The 25,613-nt window shown below is 35.4% G+C and overlaps 1 protein-coding gene across 1 annotated transcript in view; it reads right to left on the reverse strand.

The window, feature by feature from the left end:
- The window catches only part of LOC105679084 (uncharacterized), a 39,225-nt gene that overhangs the window by 5,388 nt on the left and 8,224 nt on the right, over window positions 1–25,613 (reverse strand). The window contains exons 2-5 of the mRNA XM_012378875.2: window positions 8,333–8,440; window positions 7,499–7,663; window positions 6,020–6,117; window positions 241–403 (exon numbers count right to left, since the gene is read on the reverse strand). Of these exons, the coding sequence (XP_012234298.1) occupies window positions 241–403; window positions 6,020–6,117; window positions 7,499–7,663; window positions 8,333–8,440 (534 nt within the window). The remainder of the gene's footprint in view (window positions 1–240; window positions 404–6,019; window positions 6,118–7,498; window positions 7,664–8,332; window positions 8,441–25,613) is intronic.

Below are 25,613 nucleotides of genomic sequence, written 5' to 3' on the forward strand. Positions count from 1 at the left end.
TTTTATTGTGCTCATTGCATTTAACGAGAGGTATTAGAGAGACGAGCGGTAATAAAATAAAAAAAAATACATTTACGTTAAACGAACTCCCTTGAGCGTCTAGATGTTGATTGCGTTAACGTTATTGTGCCGCTATCATTTGACACGCTTACTTGGCACGATATTAAAAGCGAACAGGAAATTCGGTCGAGTCGTAACCGAGATCTCGAGAAATTGAACGACTGTCCACGCCGACCTTACCGTTTGTAGGTTGGTGATATTCCCGATATCCTGGATTATTTATAGTGGCTGCACGGGGATCCGTGGCGATCCTAATTCTGGTTGGGTCGCCGCCTCTTCGGGCGTAAATGCCCTCATAAATGGCGATCAGCAGCACGGCAAAGTTCGCAACGATGGCAAACACCTGCAATGACAGATAAAAATGTCTCAATTTATTGAAAGACCCTTGACAAAAATTTGGTCACGCAAAACTGCCTACTATATAGAACATATCGTTCAAACACTTTTTCTCAGCACAATTCGCAAATTGTTACTATTTTTATGCACATTATATCTTATCGTATTGTAAAATAAGAAATAGAAAAAATATAGTTGCTTGCAGATAATAATTTGAAAATTTGCTGTATACTTTCGTAATAGATCGCGGATTGCACGCAGCTTGAAATATGCAAATAACAAGTGGTGTCGCAACATGCACTATGAAGTAACCTTCTACATACTGAGACTCGTAATCCGTCAACGCATTCGTATTGGAGTACGGCCTTGAAAATGAGAAAGCATATATAATCTTCTCTTACGGTCTCGAAAACAAATTTTTTTATACACCACCATACACTTTACGCTTGTACCGTTGCAATATTTATTTGCAGTTACATTAGTATATGAGATATGTAAACAAAACTCATATTTTGCAATTTCAAAATTCGAAAAACGTTTCGCGTATGCAAATTAGGATAAACTGTTTCAATTTTTTTAATATCAAAATTCTTTATTTTAAATGTTTTATATTTTATATTTTATTTTTAATGTTAATTCTTTTACTACATGCTTTGCATGTTAAATAAAATTAAATACGCAAATTTTGCATTTACCTCTCATAATTACACTTCACATTCAATAACGGCGAAATTAATTCACTAAACAAAAACTAAACGTTGCGTTTACAGACTGTTCATTCCGGAGTGAATTTAATTCACGCGATTATTTGCGTCAAATGAAAAAATATATATCCGACCTATCCGAGAATCAAACACAAATGAAGCCACGAACGTGCTCCGGGTGTGAACTTTACGTACACGAACTGGCGATAAACTGTTTTCCCGAGAATCGTGCATTTATTTTCTTTCCCACTAATTGGCTCGCAGGCGCCAATTACTGAGTCCGCCGTCCGCTGCTCTAATTCACCGGCTTCTCACACCCTCGTGTTATTTCCATTGAAACACCCGAGTCACAGCAAGACTTCGCTATGACACACACACAGTACGCACAGACACACATACACATACACACGCGCGCTACAATACCGTGGCTCCTATTATTTCGCGAGAGAGACGATTGTATACCCCGTACACGTCGCCGCGCGCGCGAACGAAGCCCTCTCTCACGAACGTCGTCCTTTCTTACGCGTCGTACGAGTAACTAGAAGATCCCCATCGTGTGCACTATCGATACGAAGAGGAGAAGAAGCACCGTCCGTAGGTGGTGATCGGCTGGATGGATGGGGTGGAAGGAGCGCGCGCGAGGAAGGGGGGAAAATTTAATTAGGGCCAACAAAGAAGCCGCGCGCGCCATTGTTGTTCCACCGCTATAATTAATCTGGTCGTTTGTCGTGTTTGCCTCCTTTCTTTTTGTCCTCCTTGGGGACGAGCGTCGCGACGCTTCTCTCCCCTATACGCGAGAGACGTGATAAAAGAGAGCAACGTGTGCCAGTGTGCTACCCCCGTCGGTGTATGTCGGTTCTCCGCCACCCCTTTTCGATTACCCAGGCGGTGGGTTATTTTTCCTGTCGCGTCGAAAGAGCTTCTTCACCGCTGGTATGCTAAGCGCGAAGAGGAAGGAAGTGGAAAAATGTGCGGAAACATTGAGTGGGATACCTGCGAGCAGCTGTTTGGACAAGGCGAGCTACTTCACGCGAATGAATACGTCGTTTACGCGACAATCACGCGATTCCATGAGCGCGTCCGCCTATTACGTCTCTTCATTTTACGCGTTATTTAACCGGCGTGCGGAACGCCCGCTGTATGAGCGAAACGATTTCATTGTACTGCGATAAAATCACCGCGAGATACAGCGGCTGTTGTGCGGAGTACTTAAGCTGCTTACTACGGTAATGTTTTTACGCGACGCTTCTTGCTCAAAGTTATTTTAAACGTAACTTGATTTAGAACGCCGCGCCAATTTTCTCGTAATTATTACACACTTCAGTTCACCATCGATCATAAATTCTTTAATTCTTGAGAATTCTCTTTTTTTTTCTTTTTTTTTATAGAAATATCGAAAGCCTTCGATTCAAATGCAATAAAAGACAATTTCCTTTGCTATTTTTCACCTGTGCGCGCGTTCTGTGTAAAAATTATTACATTATTGTGCAATATCGCTTAATATGATGCCGGAGAGCAAGGGCGAGTACATTAATTCGATTAAGCTCGCCCGAGCGATGCCATTACCTTGCCTTGTTTCTGCTTATTCATTCGATCCAATTCGATTTCGTCCTTGGCCCCCTTCAAGAGACTCCGTCTCTTTTTATCCATCATCGGAGAATTTTGGCGATAAGACATCAGCATACAACTGTCATTTAACTGTCATTTAACGCAACGATTGACGAGAAACGATTGTCTTCGTCGGAACGAACTTATCGCGGAGCCAGAAATACGACGTACCGAACAATCGATCAAGAATTCTGTTTTCTTTAGCTTGTTTTTCTCAATAATTATGGAGAAAAAAAACTGTGCCTAAGAAAAGTAATAGCTAATCGCAAAAACAAGAAATAGTACGATCGAAACTTACGTGTCACGACAAAGGACTGAAAATGGCAGCCGGAAAACAAAAGAAATTCACTTATCGCGAAGAGAACGAGAACAACGTGACGACTTCATCAACTCACGGCACCGAAACGCTCACTGCGGGTCCGTCAATGTCGACTCATTGTTTTAAAAGTATCTACCAGTCGTGCCTGCTCCGACACATATTAACTAAGTCGCGGGGGGGAGGAAGGGAGGTGGGAGGAAAGGACTTAGGGGAACACCTGAGCCTGGCTCACGATCAGGTGGCCTCTAAGCGTTTAATTCTCCGGTCGGATGTACGTTTCCCGGCCGATTGACTGGCACGCGAACGAAAGTGTATCGCACAATCGAGTCGAATCATCCGGATGTACCGTGTTCATTCTTCTTTTTAATTAATTAATTAAATTTAATTCTACAATATATGGACTACGAAATTAAACATAATATAATATATATATATATATAAACGTAATATATATTCTGTATTTGAGCGGCAAAATGGATTAAATCCAGTAGGGCATTCACCTTTGTATATTCGTAATATTGTAATCTTTACCCCTGAATTTTCATCAGAACAAAGAGAGATCTGCGGGCTCTCGACGAGATATCTCGCCGAGAAATCGTAATATACCGAGATATCCTGCCACAACAAAACGAGAAATAACAAGCATATTTTTAAACTATATTAAGATAAGAAATCGCGGCGTTTCATGTCTACATAAATATTTTTTATTCTCAGAATGTCGCAAGGATTTCTTTTTTTTAATAACGCATCTCTTACTGAGACAAGTTCTGAATATTCTACCAAGAAAGCGCTTTATATATGAAAAAAGTATAATATATTTATTATAATATTTTTAAAAATTGTATAGTGTTAGGAATATTTTTAAGATTTTTTAATATTATATTATATTTTGCAAATTTCTGCGAATGCATTCTGCAATAATATTATATTTTGCAAATTTCCATTGCAGTATGAATGAAGTCCGATTTTAAAAAACTTCCAAATACGATTATCTTAATCTTTCTCTGGCGAATATATTACACTTCCGTTTATTCATGATTCTGGATTTATCTACAATCTTTGGATTTATATAGCCTTCTGCTGCTCACGTACAGAATAAACCTAAATAAACCTACAAGAAAATCATAATAACCAGCTGAGTGTTTCCTCAACGGAATCCGAGGGTACTACTCGAGATTAACGATCGTGAATAGAGAGAAACCCAAGCTGCCGTTTTGCGATAAGAAGGAACTCAAGGTACGTTGGCGACGTTATCGTTTCAGTTTTACAAAACGTGACGTCCTTTCATACGCGACTGCCGCCACCGCCGCGCGCGCGACATTGTGCTTTGATCGATATCCAATTTAAATTACTATTTATCACCAGCGACGAATGCAATGTTTCAATAAATTTCTTAATTAGTTTGTACCCGTATTAAAATCGGTTTAATGAGAGCTAGATTAAATTTTACGCAAATGCACATTCAACGTATTTTATTAATGAAGATTTATCTTTATTTTACGTGTAATACCTGTGGTTTTAAGCAGATTATTAATAATTAATAATGTCAGACTGATCAAAACCGTTATTGTTTTTTTCTTTTTCTCCTTATCGTATGAGAGACATTAATTTATCAATCTAATAATCAGTGGCCTATTTTTCCTGTACAAAATACGTGTATGTGTGTGACGTGTGTCGACACCTTGGCGTAATTATGTGGCTATACGAGAATAGGATATTTTTAGCGACCATGATGTTCCATCACTTCTCATACGCCAAGTAACGATATCTTTCCTTCGGTGATCTTTTCCAACTTTATCAAAATATATTTTTTTCAGACTTATTCGCGTTCAATAAGTTAGGTACCATCTGATACGTGAAGTCTGAGACGAGGTTTAATCTTCTTAGAACTCTGGGCACCTGCCTCTGAAGCGAAACGCTTCGTCAGGAAATTGTCACATAAATCATTCTCTTCGTCTATTGAACGCGACAGGTTTCTATACATAGCTGGCTATGCAGGATATACAAGTCAATGCTTCCCACTGATTACAGATCATTTTATGAATATGAAGTCAGTTGTAGCTACGTGATATTATTTATGACGTGGTTTTCGTATCTGTTCGTACCTCTGCAGCTTAATTAATCAATATAATTAAGTACAAAATTTGTAATTCTGCGACTTTAATACTATTTTTCTTAAAACAATATTTGTAAATGTTTATTTATAATTATCATAAAATATACAGCGAAATTGTACCAATTGTAATAAAAAATTTTTTTTCGTGTAAATATGAATTTTTGTGGAAAAAAATTTCTACATTACAATTGTGCATAATGAGAGGTGTATTAATTTTGGTCCGATATTTTCTACAAGTCGTAGTTTGAGCACCACTGTATCGACGTATCAAATGTACATATAAATGTAGAAATGCATAAAATCAAGCAAGTGCAGAGCGTGCAACTGCTTCCGCGTGCAACAGGTTCCGAAAACCAGTGAATGACGTCGACGAATGATGTGTTCTAACGGTATATCAAGTGGAAGAAGTTAGAGACTCGAAGATCAGAACGCATCGAGCGGTCATCGAAAGTTACCTCTAAAATTGTTAACGATGCGGTGTTAATTCAACGGAACGAGAAACCAGTTAGAAGGACACTCGTTATGGAAGCATTAGCGAGTGCATGTTGCGTTGATGGCATTGGAGAAATAAAATTATCACTCTATACATTTTTCACGTGCAAATTCAATAAATTAGCAACGAAATCGATTCGTTATGTTAAAGCAGCGCTAATGCGCATATGCGGAAAGGTATGTGGCAAAAACATTACTACTTTATTTGTAATGGGAGGAAAGCATTACGGACTTTCGTAATGCACAGTTCATGTTATTTTCAATAAAATATCTCACACTCAAATACATTTTGTATTCTACTATTAAAATTGTTTCTTATAAATCTAACTATTAGAAATACTTCTAATAGTTATCTATCATGCTATTACAAAAAATCCACATTACCTGCAAATAAAAAGCGGGTCCTCTCGTGACTACGAAGCTTTTTGCTAGATCATCCGTTTGTACGGCAAAAAGGCACGCTGCCAGAATCGACAACACAACTGAAAAAATATCAAACAATATTTATAAAACTTCTAGTCTCCAATCGTAGACGATTAAAAAATTAATAACTCTGTTATTTTCAAGCTTATAGTAATATTTCATACCTAATTAATATATTACATATTTAATTTTGCAAACTCAATTGTAAGTAGCATGAAAAAAGAGATGTCTATAATAAATTCTACAAAATTTCTCATGTCCTGTCAATCTGCTATTACACGAATGGAAATCGGGTGCTAATGCAGGATATGTCCGATCTTTCCTTAATTTACATGCAAAGTCATTAACACAGTAAGGGAGGGAGAACACGGCGCTGTCTTGGCATTAGAATATATCGGTTTACTGTAACACGATCTACCACAGACATTCGATGCTCGGTATAAAGGCTCGTAAGTAGGCCACTAAGTAGACGAGTGAGCGAGCAGTAATTTTACTACGTGCCTGTAGTATTGCAAAACTACGTACCTACTACGTGCTATGACAAAAAGAACGTCTACGCTTAAACGTGATTCGGATTCTTCGTACTTTCGTACGTCAAGGCCTTGGACCGCAATGAATAATACATTACATAACGTAGAATACATAAATACGCGTAACAAAAAGTTAGTACATAATCTCGGAAGATGTATGCAATAAATTTTAATTTTTTATAATAATAAGACTCTTAATAATAAAAACAAAAATAATTAATGTATAAAAACGTAAAAATATACATAATAATAACAGATCAGTAGTGATATTAATTACGAGATACCATGCATCATGCTTCGAATTAAAATCTATGGAGGACTTTAGAGATTTTAGATAAGATTATGTACATTACTGATATAATTTTCTTGCTACTGGATTATAGATGGCCACTGGATTAAAGATAATACATATTTATTTAGATAATGTGTTGCTGTCTAAATAATATATTAAATCTCTTTTTTCAGACAATTTTTTTACTTTTCATGAGATAATAAAGTAATGAGCTTTTGATTAAAGTGCTCGCACAAAGCTACAACTTTTCCACATAATTTATTTATAATATAAATTATTTTTTAGCAAATTAATATAATCTTTGATATGTCAATTATTTAATGTTTCACGCTACCATTTATCATAATTAATTTCTTTGTGATAAAATAAAACCTTAATTAAACATTATTTTATATTACTTAATGAACGAGCAAGAGATTTGTGCTTCTTTTAAAAAAGAATTTCTCTTCGATCGTATTATATAAAGTAAATTATGTCATAAAGGTCTACAACTAATAGGATTATAATTTGTATCTGTGTTTCCGTGGCGCCGCTATGTGCCACTTTGCTGTAAATATATACTCGGTTTTTGTATGGCTTTTCTCTATATTGGAAATACTAATGAAAATTTATACTCACACGCCGCTGTAGCGAGGCCAACTTTGGCTATTAGGGCAGTGCTGTATGAAATTACAACTCGCTTCGCGGAGGAGGCCATCGCTAATTGAAGCACAGTCAGAGCGACTAGGATCGCCAAAACGATGGAGGCGATAACAGCGACTATTCCTGCTATATACACAACCGCTGTAAATAAAAGAACAGATCCATAATTAAATTGTAATCCTGTGCTCGTTGAATTTTTTCCAGATATTTTTAGCACTGCATAATTCCGCAACTTCATCTTTTTGCATGCTACGAATTTTCCCGTAACATAATCAGTAAAGGAAGAATAGAAAACGGGAAAATAATTACTGTTAATTAATTATCATTAACATTATTTAATAAATCGTATCAAGTTTTTAGTAATCATTAAAAATTTTGCAGTGCTGAAAATATTTAACTTTTAATTATAGAAATAAAATGTGAGATAGTTCTCGTGACTTAAAACTATCAAATAATAAAATTATGAATTGAACTGAAGTTTAATTTGCCAAAAATATTTAATTTTTAATTATAAAAAATGTCGTACTTTATTTAAATAATTTAAATTTTAATTAAAATTTTCCACAAATCTATTTATCAAAAAATATGCTTATAGAGTTTTCTTTTATTAAGCCATGTTGAACATTAGTGGCAAAATGTAATTGATGTTCTTTAGGATTTCACTGTACATATTTATTTCATTTTATTTCATCGCAATATTGATTTCGCAATAAAAATATAACCAAAAAAATTGTAACACAAAGGGGAATTTAAAGTATCTTTTACATGAAATGTATCATTCTTTATAATCACACATAAAACGAAACTCACACACTGGTTCAAACCTGGTGACGCTTTTACCACACCACTCTCGTCCGTAAAGAAGGTATTTGCACTGTCTCCATGGACTAAAGTAACCCGTCTCTGCACCAGTGTCAGCTGTAATAACATAAACAGAGAATCAGAGGCTAAAAGAGTTTATTTTCTCTTCGTGGCAGCGAACCCGATAAACGAAAAAAAAATCGCGCATTTTATTTTCGATTTCATTAGAGTGCTTTAATAAATAATTGGTAAAAAAAGGTATAATGCATCCGTGTTTAATTCTAGAATGTATAATTTAGTGTGTCAATTTTGCCCAAGTGCCATTTGAAATGTAAATTATAAAGAGACAATTTTACTACATTAGCATGTAATCGTTTCACATAAAACTAAAAAGAAAAAGATAAAAAAAACAATTCAAAAATGTAAATTAGTTTAAAATATAATATTTTTCAATAGTAGTTTTATTGGAATCAAAATTAGAGTTGTATATAACTAAACAAAATTAGAAAAAATAATTCTTTAATACAAAGTAATATTTGCTTCTAAATCGACTATGGTTTCAATTAAATAATACATTAAATACAATGACTAATAAAAAAAATTATATTTTTTAAACGTACCTATTAGCCACATTAGTTCTGTTGCGAATACTGTCATTTCATCTCGGTCAATGTTTTGGAAGAGGGAAAATGTATCCCGCACTTTTCCGCCGATGTGAAATGAAGGCAGAAACAAGATAATTGTGTTTTCTAATAAAGCGCACAATTTTCTTGCGTGATTCAATATACAAATTTTGATATTTATATTTAAATAATATTTGCAGACATTAAAATTCGAAACAACAACAAAAATCAATTTTTCATTATACCGCACTCCATGCGTAATTCGGTAATGATCCATTATTTACGATTGATCAATATTTACATATATGCTAACCGTAATTATAAATTTGATCATGAGCATCCAATAACACAAACTAATCAAATATTAATATTTGTTTTATAAAATTATTATATTCGTATATATCGATCGGTTATATTTTAATTTTGCACTAAAATTGAAGTATATGTTTTATCATTTTTAAGCTTCTATCTTATTATAATATGAAAACGCGGCAGCACAAATATATGTAAAATCCATTTCACAAGTTGTCAGTCGATATAAAATGAAAAGAGGATCATTTAAATTGCGCATTTAGAGACAAGTTGTAATATTAGATGCTATTATGCTTTAGCAACTTTAATGAAAACAGTTTCTCGTATATCATAGCAGACTTTTTACATTACCACTTTAAGATTAAAAAACTTCATTGTATGAAAAAACTTCATTTTCGAACGAAATTGTACGAATTAATTCACCACGATAAAATCATTCGGCCCTAGAACGCGCTTTGGAAAGTACGCAGCGCGATATTGCATCTCATTTCCGCAAAGATTATGTTTTCGGCGATAATTTTCCGGTAGCCGGAGCGGTTAGGACGACGTAGACGCTGTTGGAAGCGACGGCTTCCGTAATTGCTCAGCGGTACAATCAGCGATGTACGAAGGGTTACCTAATGCATCTCGAAGGGCTTGGATGTACGTTCTCATGCGGAAGGAATATTAATGCGAGATGGCTGTATGATTTCAGGAGCGCAGAAATTTTGCGCAAAAATATTTCGCGATTTCCATTTATTTTCAATTTTTAGCATAGCACACAGAATAGTCAGAAAAAATATTTTTTTATTCCAATATCTCTACAGTATCCTCCAAATTCTGATTAAATCGCGATCGATTTGGGTAAAGGGTATAGCTAGAGGAAACCCGAGTCTGTTTGACCCTATTGTATTTACCGTACCAATCATTCCGTGTCACAACACAGCGTAATTTATGTGCCTGGTAAGCGTACGCCTCTATAAACTCGCGACACAGCAGATGCAATAACACCACCCTCGCGGTCGTATTTCGCCGAGCGAAATTCGGCGAGCACGTTCCGTCTCATTAGCCTCACGAGGTGAAACGCGTCGCTCTTGTCATTTGTCACTGTCCGCACGGTTGAGCGGAATACCCTGCCGATATACTTTGTCAGTTTTTTCCCTGATAAGTTTTGTGTTCTGTATAAAAACGTCGCGATACGCAACGCGTATTCAACGCGAAAAATATATCACTAAAAATTTATTATTAATATTTTGTCGTGAAATTGTCTCATCTGGCATTATTTCAACAATAATACGCGCGACACTTCAGGAAGAGAGAAACGGACCTACATACGATCTACACATCTGTCTAAAGATGCAGGAAATACACTTGTCACGAATTCTTGCGTGACAAGAATAAATATTTTCGAACCATTTACCTCAATGTTCACGCATTAACACGGCGGCAAGAGTTAACGATCCACGAAGATTTGAAATTCCTAGAAAATAGCTGGTGGATTTAAAACTATGGAGATTAACGCGGAATTTTTCAACTCGTCCTTTGCATCGCGGCTTTATGGAGAACCGGAAGTGCATCAGTGTGCATTCGTGTCGGTACGTTTGCGATTCCACGCTGCAGTTTCTCCTATCTACAAAACCACATGTCATTCATCCACATTCGCCACACTCGGGTGTTGCGTTTTTTAATGGCATACTTGCGGCACTTAAAATAGCGCGCTTTTCAGGAAGAAAGACAATGTTCTAGGGAGATGTATGTAATATCTAATTACCACAGATACAGTTATACAATGGATCAAAGAGAAGTCCATGGCGTTAAGAATTAATACTTAAAAATCTAGACATACTAGATTTTTCCGACGAAAAATACTCGGAATATGCCACTTCTAACAAAAATATTAAAATTTTGAAAATGTTAAAAAATTAAACAGATGACATATCACTGATTCTATATTGTATCATAAATTTAAAGCACAGTAATTTAAAAAGTACAAATATCGATTGTGCTGAAAAACGTACAATATAGATTATCATCTTTTTTCTATTTAGAATTTAAAAAAACCTAGATGTATTTTGCACAGCACAATATTTGTTTCTAATAATTTCTTGTAAAATAAATTTGCATTGGTTGATTCATTATATTGTGCTGATGACGATAATTGTGAATGTGACGCATGATGCGTGTATAATGTGTGATTAGAAGCGTAAATATGGAATTGCATTTTTGCAATTCAGCGACACACATATCGACCTGACACTAAGCGTAATTATATCGCAGTGAGAGCGTTTCGTGAAACATGAATTGTATCGTGAACAATATCGTTTATTTTTGCATAATGGAATCGCAACGTGTGTCTGATATTTATTTTCGATAAATTGTGGTTGATAATAGAAATAATAGAAAACATAAACCATTCCATATCTTGTCAGCGACAAAGATATACAAAAGGTTATAAAATAATTTACAGCATGTATACTGATATGTTGTCTATCAATTTTCAGAACGATAATCAATGAAAAAGAGACGATATTTCGGTTTTATTTTAAATTTGGAAAATATCACAATTACGAAATCAATAGTTTTGTATTTCAATGCATTCGAATGTATTCATGCATATGTAATTGTAATCATCGCATGTTGCAACTTCAAACACCATTCGTGTAGTATAAAATTACGATAATCAACGTTCAGCAATCACGATAATTATCCTTGAGTAATGTAATAAACTAGCTACTATTATTGACTCAATTTTTCTACATCGAAGCTTAGATAACTTCAATGCGTATACAAAATGCGTGTAACATCGAATTGTTGATACTATAACCTTAATCATCACATTTTACAGGAAATCATATGTTATTCTATTAATAAATGCACTTTTCTTGTACGCAATAATTATCTGCAAATTTTCCTGACTGTGATCTGTCAACCGAATCTTCCTATCAATTACGAGTCTACCGACTGCGCAATAATTATGTCAGGCGCCGTCATGCGCTACTTACATACCCACGCGCTATTACGAAATCACGAGAAACTTAATAATTACTTGTAACGCGTGCAATTAAGTGACGCACCTCCTTTTATTTATGTTTGCTTTACAGTGTCGCGAGAACTATCGACTTCAATATGTAGAAATCTTCGCGATCACGCCTGCAATTCGCATCGGTTATTTAAATAAATCCTGTCATTAGCTCGACAGCACGAACACAATGTATAATAATCCTCATGTCCTCATGTTATTCATGCATTCGTGCTAATTTAATGCAGTGGCTCGCAAGTTAATTATCTTACGACGCGCTCACCGGAACGTCTGATATCTTACATTCGTTGATGCGCGTTTCTATAGCGCGGCACGACTCGTAATCGCTGAAAATGACACGGCCGCGTCGCGCGTCGTTAATTGAATTTTTTTCCATTAACCGTCTTTACGTGCACGGGGATAAGACAAACCGATGCTCTTGCCGCAAATGAGATGAGAATAGGTGGCACACGGTGGTGCATACACCCACGCGGCCTCGCTCGTACATTAAAAGGTCAAGCACGTTTGTTCTTCCACGTTGGATTCGCTAATGGTACCACTGACGTTGGTCACGCCAACGGTAAACACGTTCTACGTAATTCACACGTACGCAATAACCATCATACGTCGATACATTTTAGTATGCTAACAGCGTAAGTGTCGAATAGGTGAAAATACCAAAAATGTTCTATTTTTTCATGTATCTGTTAGACGTGCGTGGTGTCTAGATATTGTGGGTGAATATATCGGCCGTTAAAGTAGTACGCAAGAGCATCGCAGATCTCACATCTGTGGAATGTAAGACTTCTACATATTCATCGCGTCGACCGCGTGTCTCTCTTTTTTTCGCGAGTTTGAGTTATTATATCGTTCGACGATATGCAACACCACGTTTTCATAACGATACCCTAAAATATTTTGAAAAAAATAATTTAATTTTAACTTTTTAATTTGAAAGATCGCTAGAATTCAGATCGCTGCGATTCCTCCAACAATCATGCTACTTACTGTCGAACAAACATATCGAAATATCTTTTCGCGCTGCGCACGACACCATTTATCATGCAATTGCCGTCTCGTTTCGGTAAACAACAATCTAGTAGTCGGTGTATGCTATTATGATTCAAACTGCGCCATGAGTGCAGCCTTCTCGCAATGCGTTATGCAATCCTTCGTGTTGGTTATGCGTTCGTGCTTCATGACACAGCGTAACGGGCATTTTGCGAATGGCTTCGAATTCAGATGGGTATCGATTGGTTCGTATTGTTTGCAAAATTAATTATAGCTTAAACATGACTTAATGATACAATAACTATTTGAAGCCATAAATTGAATAACTGCGATCTCTCTCTGAGAAAAAGAGATTAATTAGTATTATCGACGCCCTTCTGTCTGAATAATCCTGAATAATCGTTTTGTATAGTTAAATAAAATTTATAAGTATCCGATAATGCAAAGAAAAAAAGTTTTTAACGCGAAAGAAAAACTACGCGTCGCGGAATTTTGCAACAATTTAATTGAGCGATTAAAAAATTAAAGTTCGGTGTAAATCGATGCGAAAAGCGATGAAGAACATTAAAGCCGATCGTAATTTTAATTACGCAAGAGCATTGCGATAATGATAGTTAATATCAGATTTCCGAGTCGAGAGAGAGGCGCGCCGCCTCATTACGAATAATATTAACGCAGGAATCCCGGCCTGAAATTAATGCATTCGTCGCACTTGGCGTGCATTTAAGAGATGAATATTCGTGCGGGGGATATACATGGCTACGATTATACGATGATTACGTGACCCGGGATACCCGGGATGAATACGATCCGCACTTGCCGGCCGCGTATTAAGCATATTCCTGCGATCCATGCATGCGTAAATAAGCGACACCCGCGACGCTTATGCGATATAAACCACCACATCGTTTTGTTCTCGCGTATACAATGCAATACGGGCAAGTCCGTAGGCAGCGCATAATATGTGGGCAGTACCAGAGATCTACCGGGTGGTACATATAAAATATATCATTCATTAAATTTTATGGTCCTCTTGTTATCCACGAATATATGAATTCATTTCATCGCGCGAGATTGAAGATGCATCGCACTATGTACCATAAAAATGCAAAAAAAAATTACTTATGCGGAGAATTTCTTTTCCTAACAAAAATTGATTTAGAACTTAGTTCGGGCAATTAAAAAAAATCAGTATCTATATAGTTCTGAATTAGATTAAGAATCGTTAATTTTGTTTTTCTTATTGCAACATGTAACAGATATGCTGCAAGAGCAAATAGCATTTTAAGTGATTCAATATTGATAGAAATCGTGTGAAGAATGTATTTAACTAGAATTACTAAGTTGGAAAGCGCTTAAGATTTTCACGTTCTACAAACAAAAGATAGAAATAAAGTAGGCGCAGAGGCTTGCGAGAAAAATGCTTTCTACAAGTGCAAATGCAACACCAGATGCAAATGTTAATATTCTTCTCGTGGCATTTGAAGAAAACTGGTTTCGCATTTCAATGGCGGTATAACATTGCAACAGTTCGACCGCAACCGTTAAACCGCCAAACCCAGGAAACGCTGTTTTCTCTCTTCTCAAAGACGTGAGCAAAAAGACAATTTATCGCTGACAATAGTTATGGATTCCAATAAATCATATTGTCGCAGCAGAAGTTTCCAAACATGAAAGTAAAAATGTGTGTTTGGTAACGTTCGAGCTATAAATATGCGTTTTCCCAAGGAAAAATAAATTTTATAAGTATTATAAAATATAAGTATTATAACATTTAAAGAACAACTTTTATCATTAATATCTCATCTAAAGGTTTAATAATAACAAAATCATATTTGTGTAACGTAATCGAAGCGTATAAAGCAACAATACACGTCAATGCAGAGTTATTTTCTCATCGCGATTTTCATGTCTCTTTACACGCGTCCCGATTACATTGCGTCATTAAAAGCAACACATTAAAAGCTAATATCGTCTTGTGTAGGTGCAAACGAAGGCGTATTATTATGTGGAAAAAACACAATTGTAATACTGATATTGTAGTTAATATCAGATTTGGTCACGGTCTCTCGACGTGATTGAGATATTAATAATTTCGGCGATTTCGCTTCGGAACGCCGCCTTTTTTGGCCGGGTCAGTAGCATTCCGGCGTACAGTCGATTATCACGACAATGCATTATAAATACAACGCCGTGAATGGGCAAACCTTACGCGTGGCTAAATGAAAAGACTGTGCGACGCGCGTGTAAATATAGCCAACACATTATTTTTCGCGTACGGTGAAAGGAGCTTGCTTGCCGCTCTCACAGTCATGGAAATACCTGTTCATTCATTCACTGACCACTTTTAGAAACAATATTCACAATGTGAAGGAACACAATGGGCTCGCGAAAAACTTTTTTTCCAATACACCGCGTTTCGCGTTCGTCGAACTCGTTAATCAATTCGTTATGACGGTACGGCGTCTGTCTAATGCGGACGGCGTGATGTATCAGGCAAATTACAGCTTATAACGAGAAATCTCGGCGTGGGCGATCGAAGGCGTAAACGCATTAAAGCGTGTTACAATAATTCCCAAACGAAATAACTTTAAAATCATAAAGGTGAAGGAACGTTTCATAGTAGAGAATTTTTATAACATCGATACTGTTTAACTTCGTAAGGAATAAAATTCCAAATAAAATTGAAGAAAAATCAGCTAAAAATAAAAGAAATAAAGTATCGCTGTCAATGAAATAATTTTGTCATTCACTGTTAAGATTATTTATCGCGTGTCATGACGTGCCGATATATCTTTTTTACCGTATGACGTACGCGAAGCATCGTGGAGCAGGGTGGAGTCAATTACGATATCGTGCCTTTAATCATACGTGACGATAAGTGGCTATCCGCTTCCAATATAAATGGACGTCCGCGGGCGCGGAGTGGCAATTCATGTAGCGTTCTTCCCGCTTCATAACTTGCCAGAGATCTCGACTTACACACTCGCGAAAGATACCCATCGAAAAAATATCGCCGTCAGCGAGACGTCCAATTCCGTCTGGCTTTGCAGCTTTGCTGCTATCCCGCGCTTTTGTTCCGTCGAAAGCTTAAGTAGCTTAGGCAACCCGTGAAAAGATTCCCTCGACGCTTTTGCGGATCATTTTCGCAGTTCTTTTTCATATTCGATCCACGTGCGGCTTTATTTTCTAGATACCTACTTTCTCTATCTAATCACATACGTCAACTTGCCATCGTAATATATGTTATCACAAAATTTTGGACATATTTAAATAATAAAGAAAAAATTGTACCTTACTAACTGCGATGTAGCAGTTTGCTCCAATCGATAATTCCACCTTGGACTGCTTCGCATTAGCTTCATCCAAGAATCGATGAATATCGAGGAAATCCGCATTAATTACCGAATGTAATACTCAGTGAAAATAAACGCATGCTTCACTTTCGTGAATTTCTATCGCGAATTCGCAATGCAGCAGTACAGAAAAAGTACAAGATAAAATGCACTTTGCACTGTAATTGAAACTACACAATAGAGATTATTCAAGCAATTACGAAAGCTTAATAGAGTTGCTTTGAAAAAGCGTCCGATATTTTTTGAACCATTGTGCAGAAGTTTTTTCGCAAAGCAACACAAAGCGTGTCGTGTTTAAAAGTTTCTTTAGAATTTTTCGAATTCCGATGAAAGAGAGAAGAAATATACAATTAAATCCATTAAAAGTAATTCGATTATATGAACTGCATAAAGAATTATATCGATAAGCATGATTTTTTGATCAAATTACGAATTACTTATATATTCTAAACCATTCTTTGACAGCTCGTTTTTCGCCAGAACAATGATTACACTTATTAATAAGATTCTTAATAATTATGTATTCAATATTCGCGAAGGAGAGAACAATGAATAACATCAGCAATTTGTATAATTGTGCAAGTAATTATGTATGACTTCACTCACCGGTCGTTGTACCCTAGCTAAGTACGCCATCCAGCTGCACCTGGATTAATAGAATATGCACAAATTATTATAATTTGTCATATATTTCATGTACATCGATTACTTCATTGTTTCCAATTTTATTAAAATATAATTATGTACAATAAATTGCGTAAATAATTATTTCCAAATTTTAGCACATATTTAATAAATACTTTTAAACATCGTAATATAGACTTACACAATTACATATTAAAATAATGGACAAATTATACTCACTAGCTAGGGTATTGTAGTTTACTTCACCCGCTGTAGATTCCGTTTTAGGCTACTCAGCTCCATCGAAGAATCGATGAATATCGGAAATCCTCACTTGCAATTAGTTACACTGCCGAAGGAAACTCACACACTTCACTTACGCGAAAATTATAGATTTACATCATGAATTTACTGCGGCGCACAATGCGAGATAAAACGTATTTTCTATCGCAACGCGTTCGCACATCATTGTAGCTATATAAACTTTGATAGGGGTATTTTGGTAGCAATATAAGCTTCGATACTGGTACGCATTCCGGGTACGCGAAACAGACGCCGATTGTTTTAACGGTCGCGAAATAAAAACACGTAGATATACAATAGTGTTTTGATTGATGAACTAAACTGCGAGATGCTACATTTAAAAACAACATGCGCGCCAGAATCACAAACACGACTTTGCGTCAACTTCATGCGTAATAACGAAGCAGATTGATTTCTACCCGTCCATACTTGCCAAAATCATAGATTTCAATCCACGGCGAATCCACAGTCAATCGCATAATATCCACGTAAATAATACGTTCCGGCAATCGCCCGTCACTTTAATCGACACTCTCGATAAAAATTCGACACTTGTTACAGTATCAGAATCTGTACAACTCGAATTCCGAACTCGCGCTACATACGCACCGATGCAGCGTAGCTACGATCTACGAAATACTGCTAATCGCGATCACCCGCAGTCAAAATAATACGTTCCGACATTCGCCCGTTACTTTAATCGACACTCCCGACAAAAATTCGCACTCAGTACGCATTTTACGAGTAAAATATGCACGTAGCTTCTCCGTTCTGCAAACCGACGCTACCGCAAAAAATATTTTCATGGCGACTGAATAGTGAAAACGTAGTACCAAGATCAAAATCGATAAATTCGACACTGTGCGCCACCTTCTGACAGTTATGACGGGTTGCAAAAATTCAAAAAAAATCCAGCGTCCCAATTGGATGTGGCGTAATAAAAATGATCACCGAGGGGTGGCGCAGATAGTTCAACATCGATATCGATTATGTTGTCATCTTTAATAGTTTTTAGTACATTATGGTGACACGGAACATTTGGCGGGAAAGCTTACGATTAATCGCGTATTTTATTCACTAAAAACATCTAATTAATGCAAGTTTTGGTCGAGAGTGTCGATTAATGTGACGGGCGATTGCTGGAACGTATTATTCATCGCAAATAGTCGAGATTAATCGTGGATTGAAACCGATACTGCCTTAATAAGTACAAAACGAGTTATAACGATCTGCTAACCCTTACACATGAATTTGGCCATCTTATCTCTGACTGGTTTCTTGATTTCCGAATACATACGCCATTTTGATTAGATGTAATATGTCGAAAATTTAGCTCATCGGAATAAAATCGTGTAAAACGCAGTTTATTATGTGTGTGTTTAAACTCGGTAACTTCCGCGTAATCGTCAAGATTATTTTGCCATCGTCATTCGTCTCGCACGTTTTGAATGTCGTACAATATCGAGTTAGATCGTCGAATGTGTAAAATATAATACAGCTACGTATATCCGTGGACGCGTTTTGCAGTACAAAATACGTTTCATCTCGCGTTTACGTTTATATATCGCGGTGTAGCAATTTCGCGACGTGATCTTTCGCATAAGTAAAGTGTGTGAGTTGATTTTCCTCCAGTAGTTCACACTTATCTAATAATAAGTGCAAGTTTCCGGTATTCATCGATTCCTGGATGGAGTTGATGCGGAGTAGCCTTGGGCAGAATCTACAGCGGATGGAGCAAACTGCAATACTCTAGCTGGTGAGTATAATTTGGTCATTATTTAAATATATACACACAATTGTGATAACACGTACATATACGTTTACAATTTGCGTTTGTTAAATATTTTTTAAGATATTTGAAAACATTAAAATATTTATTTATTAAAACTTTTAAGTAATTATTCACACAATTTATTGCATACAGTTATATCTTAATTAATATGTAATAATTGATACATGTGAAATATATGACAAATCATAATAATTTATATTTATATTAATTTTTTCTGGTGCAGCTGGACAGCGTACTTAGCTAGACAAAACCATGCTTATTGATGCAATTGCTTACACAACAAGTAGAATCGATTTGCTTTTGTGGCGCACGTTTCACCGAACGAATCTCTTCATTCACCAGATAAAATTCAAGAGCTTTATACAACACACTTCACGAAAAGCTGCAACAACCGGTGAGTGAATTCATTCATTGTACTTGTATAATTACAAAAAATGCTGATATTATCCACCATCCTTTCACTCGCCAATTCATTCATTTATTACACAATTATTAAAAATTGCACTTTGACAATTACATTTTCCACCTGTAATTTGCAGCTTTACAAATAATTAATATAATATAGAAAAATAAAATATAGAAATAAAAATTCTAAAGATATCAATTTTGAGAATATAATTTCTTATATAATTTTATTAGAATTTGAATTTATTTGAATAAATATATTTTTATATGAATATCATTTTTAATGAATACATTTTTTATTTAATCTTATTAATCAGTTTAATTATTTAATGTTTTTGTGAAAGAGCGAATTGTTAAAGTACGTTTTCAAATGTGTAATTTTTTTGTGCGATGAAAAAACCATGTTTATTGGTGCAATTGCGTACACGCAATTAGTAAAATCGATTTGCTTTTGTGACGCACGTTTTACCAAAACGGATCTCTTCTTTCACCGGGTTTCATAAAATTCAAGAGTTTTACAAATACGGCACACTTTGTGAAAAAAAAGCTTTTTTTACACCAGGAAAAAGTTTTGATAATTTTTTTTTAATTTGTTTTTTTTAATTGTAATTGTATACTTTTATCTTTGTTTATTACACGAACAATATTTAACTACTCAATTTTCATAATTGCGTAATTAAATTACGATAAAAAGTGCATTTATCTCGTATTTGTATTTCATACAGTAAACTCGTGACGTAAACCTGTGATTTGCAAAAGTAAAGTCTATGAATTGACCTTCGATAAAATAGACGTAACTATTCATTATAAAACCATTCATTATTTAAGTATGTACATAGTTGTGATAAAAAATACACACATACATGATTAAAAAATAGCAGAAATAGAAATTCAAAATGAATAGAAGTAAGAGGTGTAAATAATAGCCTAAGCAATTTTTACCTTAAGAAACTTTAAAACAAGATTCATATCAATTTGTGACGAAAACTTTTGATGAAGTTAACGCGATTCATTCATCAATTTTAAAATAATTGTAAGTTTGTAACTGTCAGAAAACTTTCATCGGTGTTTAATGAAAAGCTATTCATCAGCTACGGTCGCTTACCAGTTTGTCTCTGACATTGGTGCAATGCACACAATGCTTGTTCGCTTCCGTATGTATGACATATGCACTCGATGACATAGTACTATACCGCTATAACATAAATGAATTGTGCTCACTGCCTTCAATCTCGATGAATACTTTCACGTGCGTCATAAACTTGAAAAAAAAATGTTGGAATTTGTATAGCAGATGACGAGAACGTACATGAACGGGTACGTGCAGCTTGTATCCGGCATTCTACACGGCAAATTCTCGCTGGGATATCCGCTTAAAATGTATGGCACAATTTGACATGTCACGAGACACAATTTATATTTTGCAACAAAAATCGCGATGTTCCTATTGTGTGCCGACATAAAACGTAACAATGATACGAATACAATGCGGAAAATAATTACTTTTATATCTACAATCAAACATTACAATTAATATCACGTAGGATTGTGTTCTGTATAATTTCTCCTCATCTCGACACGTGTCTTGAGCTTTGGTGATCTCGGAAGAATGAGAAACGCGCGAAGGTACTAGAGGACGTTGCCATTGTCGTTCTAACGATTAACCATCGTAATGGCACCGATCTATGCTAAATACGGACTATTATCGGCATGACATCCTGCAGATCTCGGCGTCACGATCGGCACGAACACGCGAACCATGACCTGGGTGTAGCCTGCCCGTACAACGCGCCGCGCAATCGTTGCGAAATACCTATGGCGCCATATCCGTTGGTTATCTCAAAAAAAAAAAATCTGATCGTAACGAGTAGCGTGAAACTTATTATCTGTGTCTGTACTCAGTAGCGTGTAAAAATTTCTTGCATTTTCGACCATTTCTCTAGTTCCTTGAACAGATTCCTCTGACTTCCAATGACTTAATATCTTTCACCACAAAAGTTGCTCTTCGAAATAACGAAACTTCAATAAGTTGCAAAATTTCTTAATTACTCCTTTCTTAATTTTTTAAATAAAATTTCCAAGTTTGCATGTTCAAAGAAAGTTGAAAGATAAAGAAAAATTCATGGAGAAGTCACATCAAGTGTAGCTAAGAATAGTTGATTGCGGTCTGCAATTACTGGAATCGATGTCCATTGAGAAATACACGTGATTCATTTACCATTTGTGTGCAACAGTTGATTCATCATTCGATGATAATTATTTTTTGCAATATCGTTAAAAACAGCATTGTAAGGAAAGATTCGTGCCTGTACACCACATTTAACACGCTTCATTCTGAGTTTAATTTTCTTTTTCATCTAAAAGTTGTGAAAAAATTCAGAGATCAACGCGTGCAGCTATGTGGCCTTTCACAGCTACTATTTTTCAATTATCCCACGGGATAACAGCAATAACAATGTGCCTCGACAAAGTTTCCGAACCGCAGACCCGTAATTTTAATCGCTCTCGCTTCTAACGCTTGCATTTATCTTCGTGCTTCCGTCTATTACGCTGCCGGATTCCTTTCTCATAGCTTCATGATTCTAGACTTCACAAAAGTTAAATGTAGACTCAGCGATAAATGTTTATTACTCAGAATTGTGGTTATTTATTATTTTAGTTTTTATATTTAAAATAAATAACTCGATTCGTCTTTCAATAATATTTGAAAATGTTCTTAAATTACTCCCGAAATGGAATATTTCACAAAACGTTCTATGAGGGAGGTATAAAATTTTACAACTGTTGTTACACAGATTACCACTATCTCTCTTTCCATACAAGTGATCCCAATTTGTTTTAAATGCGCATTTTTATTTTCTCGCATTTCATATTTTTATACTTTTAGTTTTTCTATATAAAAACGAAAATACGCATCTCTTTTATAACAGTTTTAATAGAGTTACTTCTATACTCTTCTATCTTCATTTTTAAAAAATTATTTAAAAAAAAAGGGTACAAAACTTTTGCGAAGGCGTATTATACGATCCACTGCTTTCCTATCGCGAGTAATGTAGCCGCAGAAAAGCCGTGAAACGCAGACTGTTTTCGCCATGATTCTCTTGACTTCTCCATTAACTCTTGAGGGTAACGACGAGGTAACTATCTGTAATTGGTACGAAAGGTGAGAGAGCGTGTAAGGGAACGAATTACTGCATCGTCTCACACCCTTTAAAGCACATCGATTGTATCCTCAAGTTATAAGCGATCGCGCACACAGGCATTCTTCTCGTACAATCCACAGTGATGCACTCTTGCCGCTTCCGTTCGCGCACCGGATGTTGAGCTCCCAGAGAATTTCTCTGAGGCGGTAAATGCGATTTATCGTCTGTGAGCGTCGCGCGTAACGCTGCCTGCCGCTCGCGGCATTTGCATTACAGAATGTGACTCGTGTTGCACACCCCATCGGAAAAGCGAAACTAACATCATTTAACTTTACGATTCACGGTCGATACGCCTTCTCTCGGTGCCTTACCGTCCGTTAATTGAACGTTACGCAATACACAAAAACGACAAAGTATTAGTTTTCTCATTGTTATAAAAAAAATACAAAAAAATTCAAAGCTAGATGTAAAAACAGGTGTTAATAATTTTTCTTTCTTTTAGAAATTGCAATTTAAATTGCTTTTGTTGTAGGTGTAATATTTTTTATTATTTCTCTTTGCGAACTACAATAATTTTCCATTTGGCAAAGGTTTAATACCTTTATCCTTGGAATACTTGTTAGTCAAACGTTACGTAATAAAAAAACTCCTTTAATTTCATCTATTACAAAAGGTACAAAGACAAAGGTTTACAAGTTATATTGGAAAAAAGAACAGACAGTAGAAGCGTTTATTAATTTTTGTTACAAAATTGTGCGGTTTTGCTTGGTTGCTATTCAATAACAATCCTACTTTAAAGTTCAGCATTAATTATTTTGATAGCTGAACTTTCCCGAATTCGAGGTTGCACTAAATTCTGTAGGAAATTTTCATAGGAAAAGTTATTAATAACCTTATCTAACATCTTTATAATAGCACAGACTTATCAAAAATTTTCTTTCAAAAAAGATATCGAAATCGCTTTTAATATTTTGTAATCTATTCAAATCTTATTAGCCTCGTTGTATCGTGTGAAATATACTAGTTTCCTTTCTCGGAAAGCAAGATGCGACTGATTGTAATAAGCAAAATAGTATTTTAAATGAATTTATTATGCACAAAGAATGGAGCTAGATAATATGGAGATATCATGCAAATTTTTAAAAACGCTTTCGTAAATTTTTAAAATAAACTTTTAATACGATTACTATATAAAGCTGAAAGCTATGTTATTGTAATCATTGTTATTAATATTATTATTCAATAACGTGCCGTGATATAATACGCCCACTCTTACCTGTAATCACATCGCCCACGCGGCAAGCTTTATTCTCAAAAATTCTGGCAATTTCATCGAAGTTGATCCGCCCCCTAATTTATGAAGTTATAATCGTGTAATATAACAGTATACACCCACGAAATGTTGTATACGTAGCAGTTTGCTGCAGGGAGAAATTCTTAGAATTCCACGAATTTCAAGACATGGGTATCCGGATAAGTAAGATGCGTCAGTACTGACGTAGATGCATCTTTACTGAAAATGTTAGGTCACTATATTTGTGTATACAATACATGTTGCATCTTGTGTTCTCTCTAACTCTCTCCTCCACAAAATTGATAACAGCTGTCAGCTTGAAAGAAATATTTATAATCGATGACTATTGAGTTTAATGATTGTTTTTATTATTTTACTCGTAAATAAAACAAATTAAAAATGTTATAATAATGATATAACAAAATAAATGAAGAAATATAAAAAGTTATCATTGCGCGCGTTAATCGATTATTAGATTTTTCAAAACACAGAGATTAATTGATATACGATTTATTAATTATAAGCTTACTAGTTTTGTTTATGTATATAGATTGAGAAATTTAATATAATATTATAATTTAAATTTAATGTTTAATCCAAATATAGAATTTCATCAATAACTGACGACCACAAACTGCTAAAAAAATGATTTCCATAATTAATGTCGACAAATACCCTTCATTTCCGATTTAATATCAATCTTACGCACAGTTCCGTCTGCAGCATTTGTCTTGTTTCAAAAGGAATTACCTTTAAGCCGGTATTTTCCAATTACTGAAGTAATTTTCCACAAATCCCTCTCACGTAATTAAAAGTTTAAATAAAATTGTGGACAGCCAAGCACAGTAGTATCGCAAATGGAATTTTAAAGTTATAAAATAGACTCGATTTCAATGTAGTTTACGTTTTTCTAATTGATGAAAAATTAATAGAGGTTGAGGAAATATGATAGCTTTTTTTTCTATATTATTACTAATATTTCTTATAAATTGTTTCTTTAGTCTCGTAAATATCAAATTATCCGGTCCGTGAGCTTAAAATATGTAATAGTCTACTAAAGCTAAATCATTACCATATCTCGAACTGTTTATCCATTTGTATCAATGAAATTTCGGCTGCTGTGTGCAATTTAGGCGATTACGACGGATATAGCGATTTGCTTCGTAGGCGATAAAACGGATTACGTTGCAATTGTTAGCTGCCGTATATTCGGAACGCAAACGATACGATTGACGACGTCCCATACTTCCCCCTCGAATTACGTTATCGGGCACCTTTGATGTGTGTTTCCAAGCCTGGCATTACATCACACGTGGCATGGAAATATAGGCATTGATACCGAATGCGACATAATGATCACGAACACGAGAGAATAACTGTCCCCTACACGTTGTTCTTAATTACCGCAAACAATTTTTTTGATAATATC

The sequence above is a fragment of the Linepithema humile genome, chromosome 2 (assembly GCF_040581485.1).
Source record: "Linepithema humile isolate Giens D197 chromosome 2, Lhum_UNIL_v1.0, whole genome shotgun sequence".
NCBI classification, from domain to species: Eukaryota; Metazoa; Arthropoda; class Insecta; order Hymenoptera; family Formicidae; genus Linepithema; species Linepithema humile.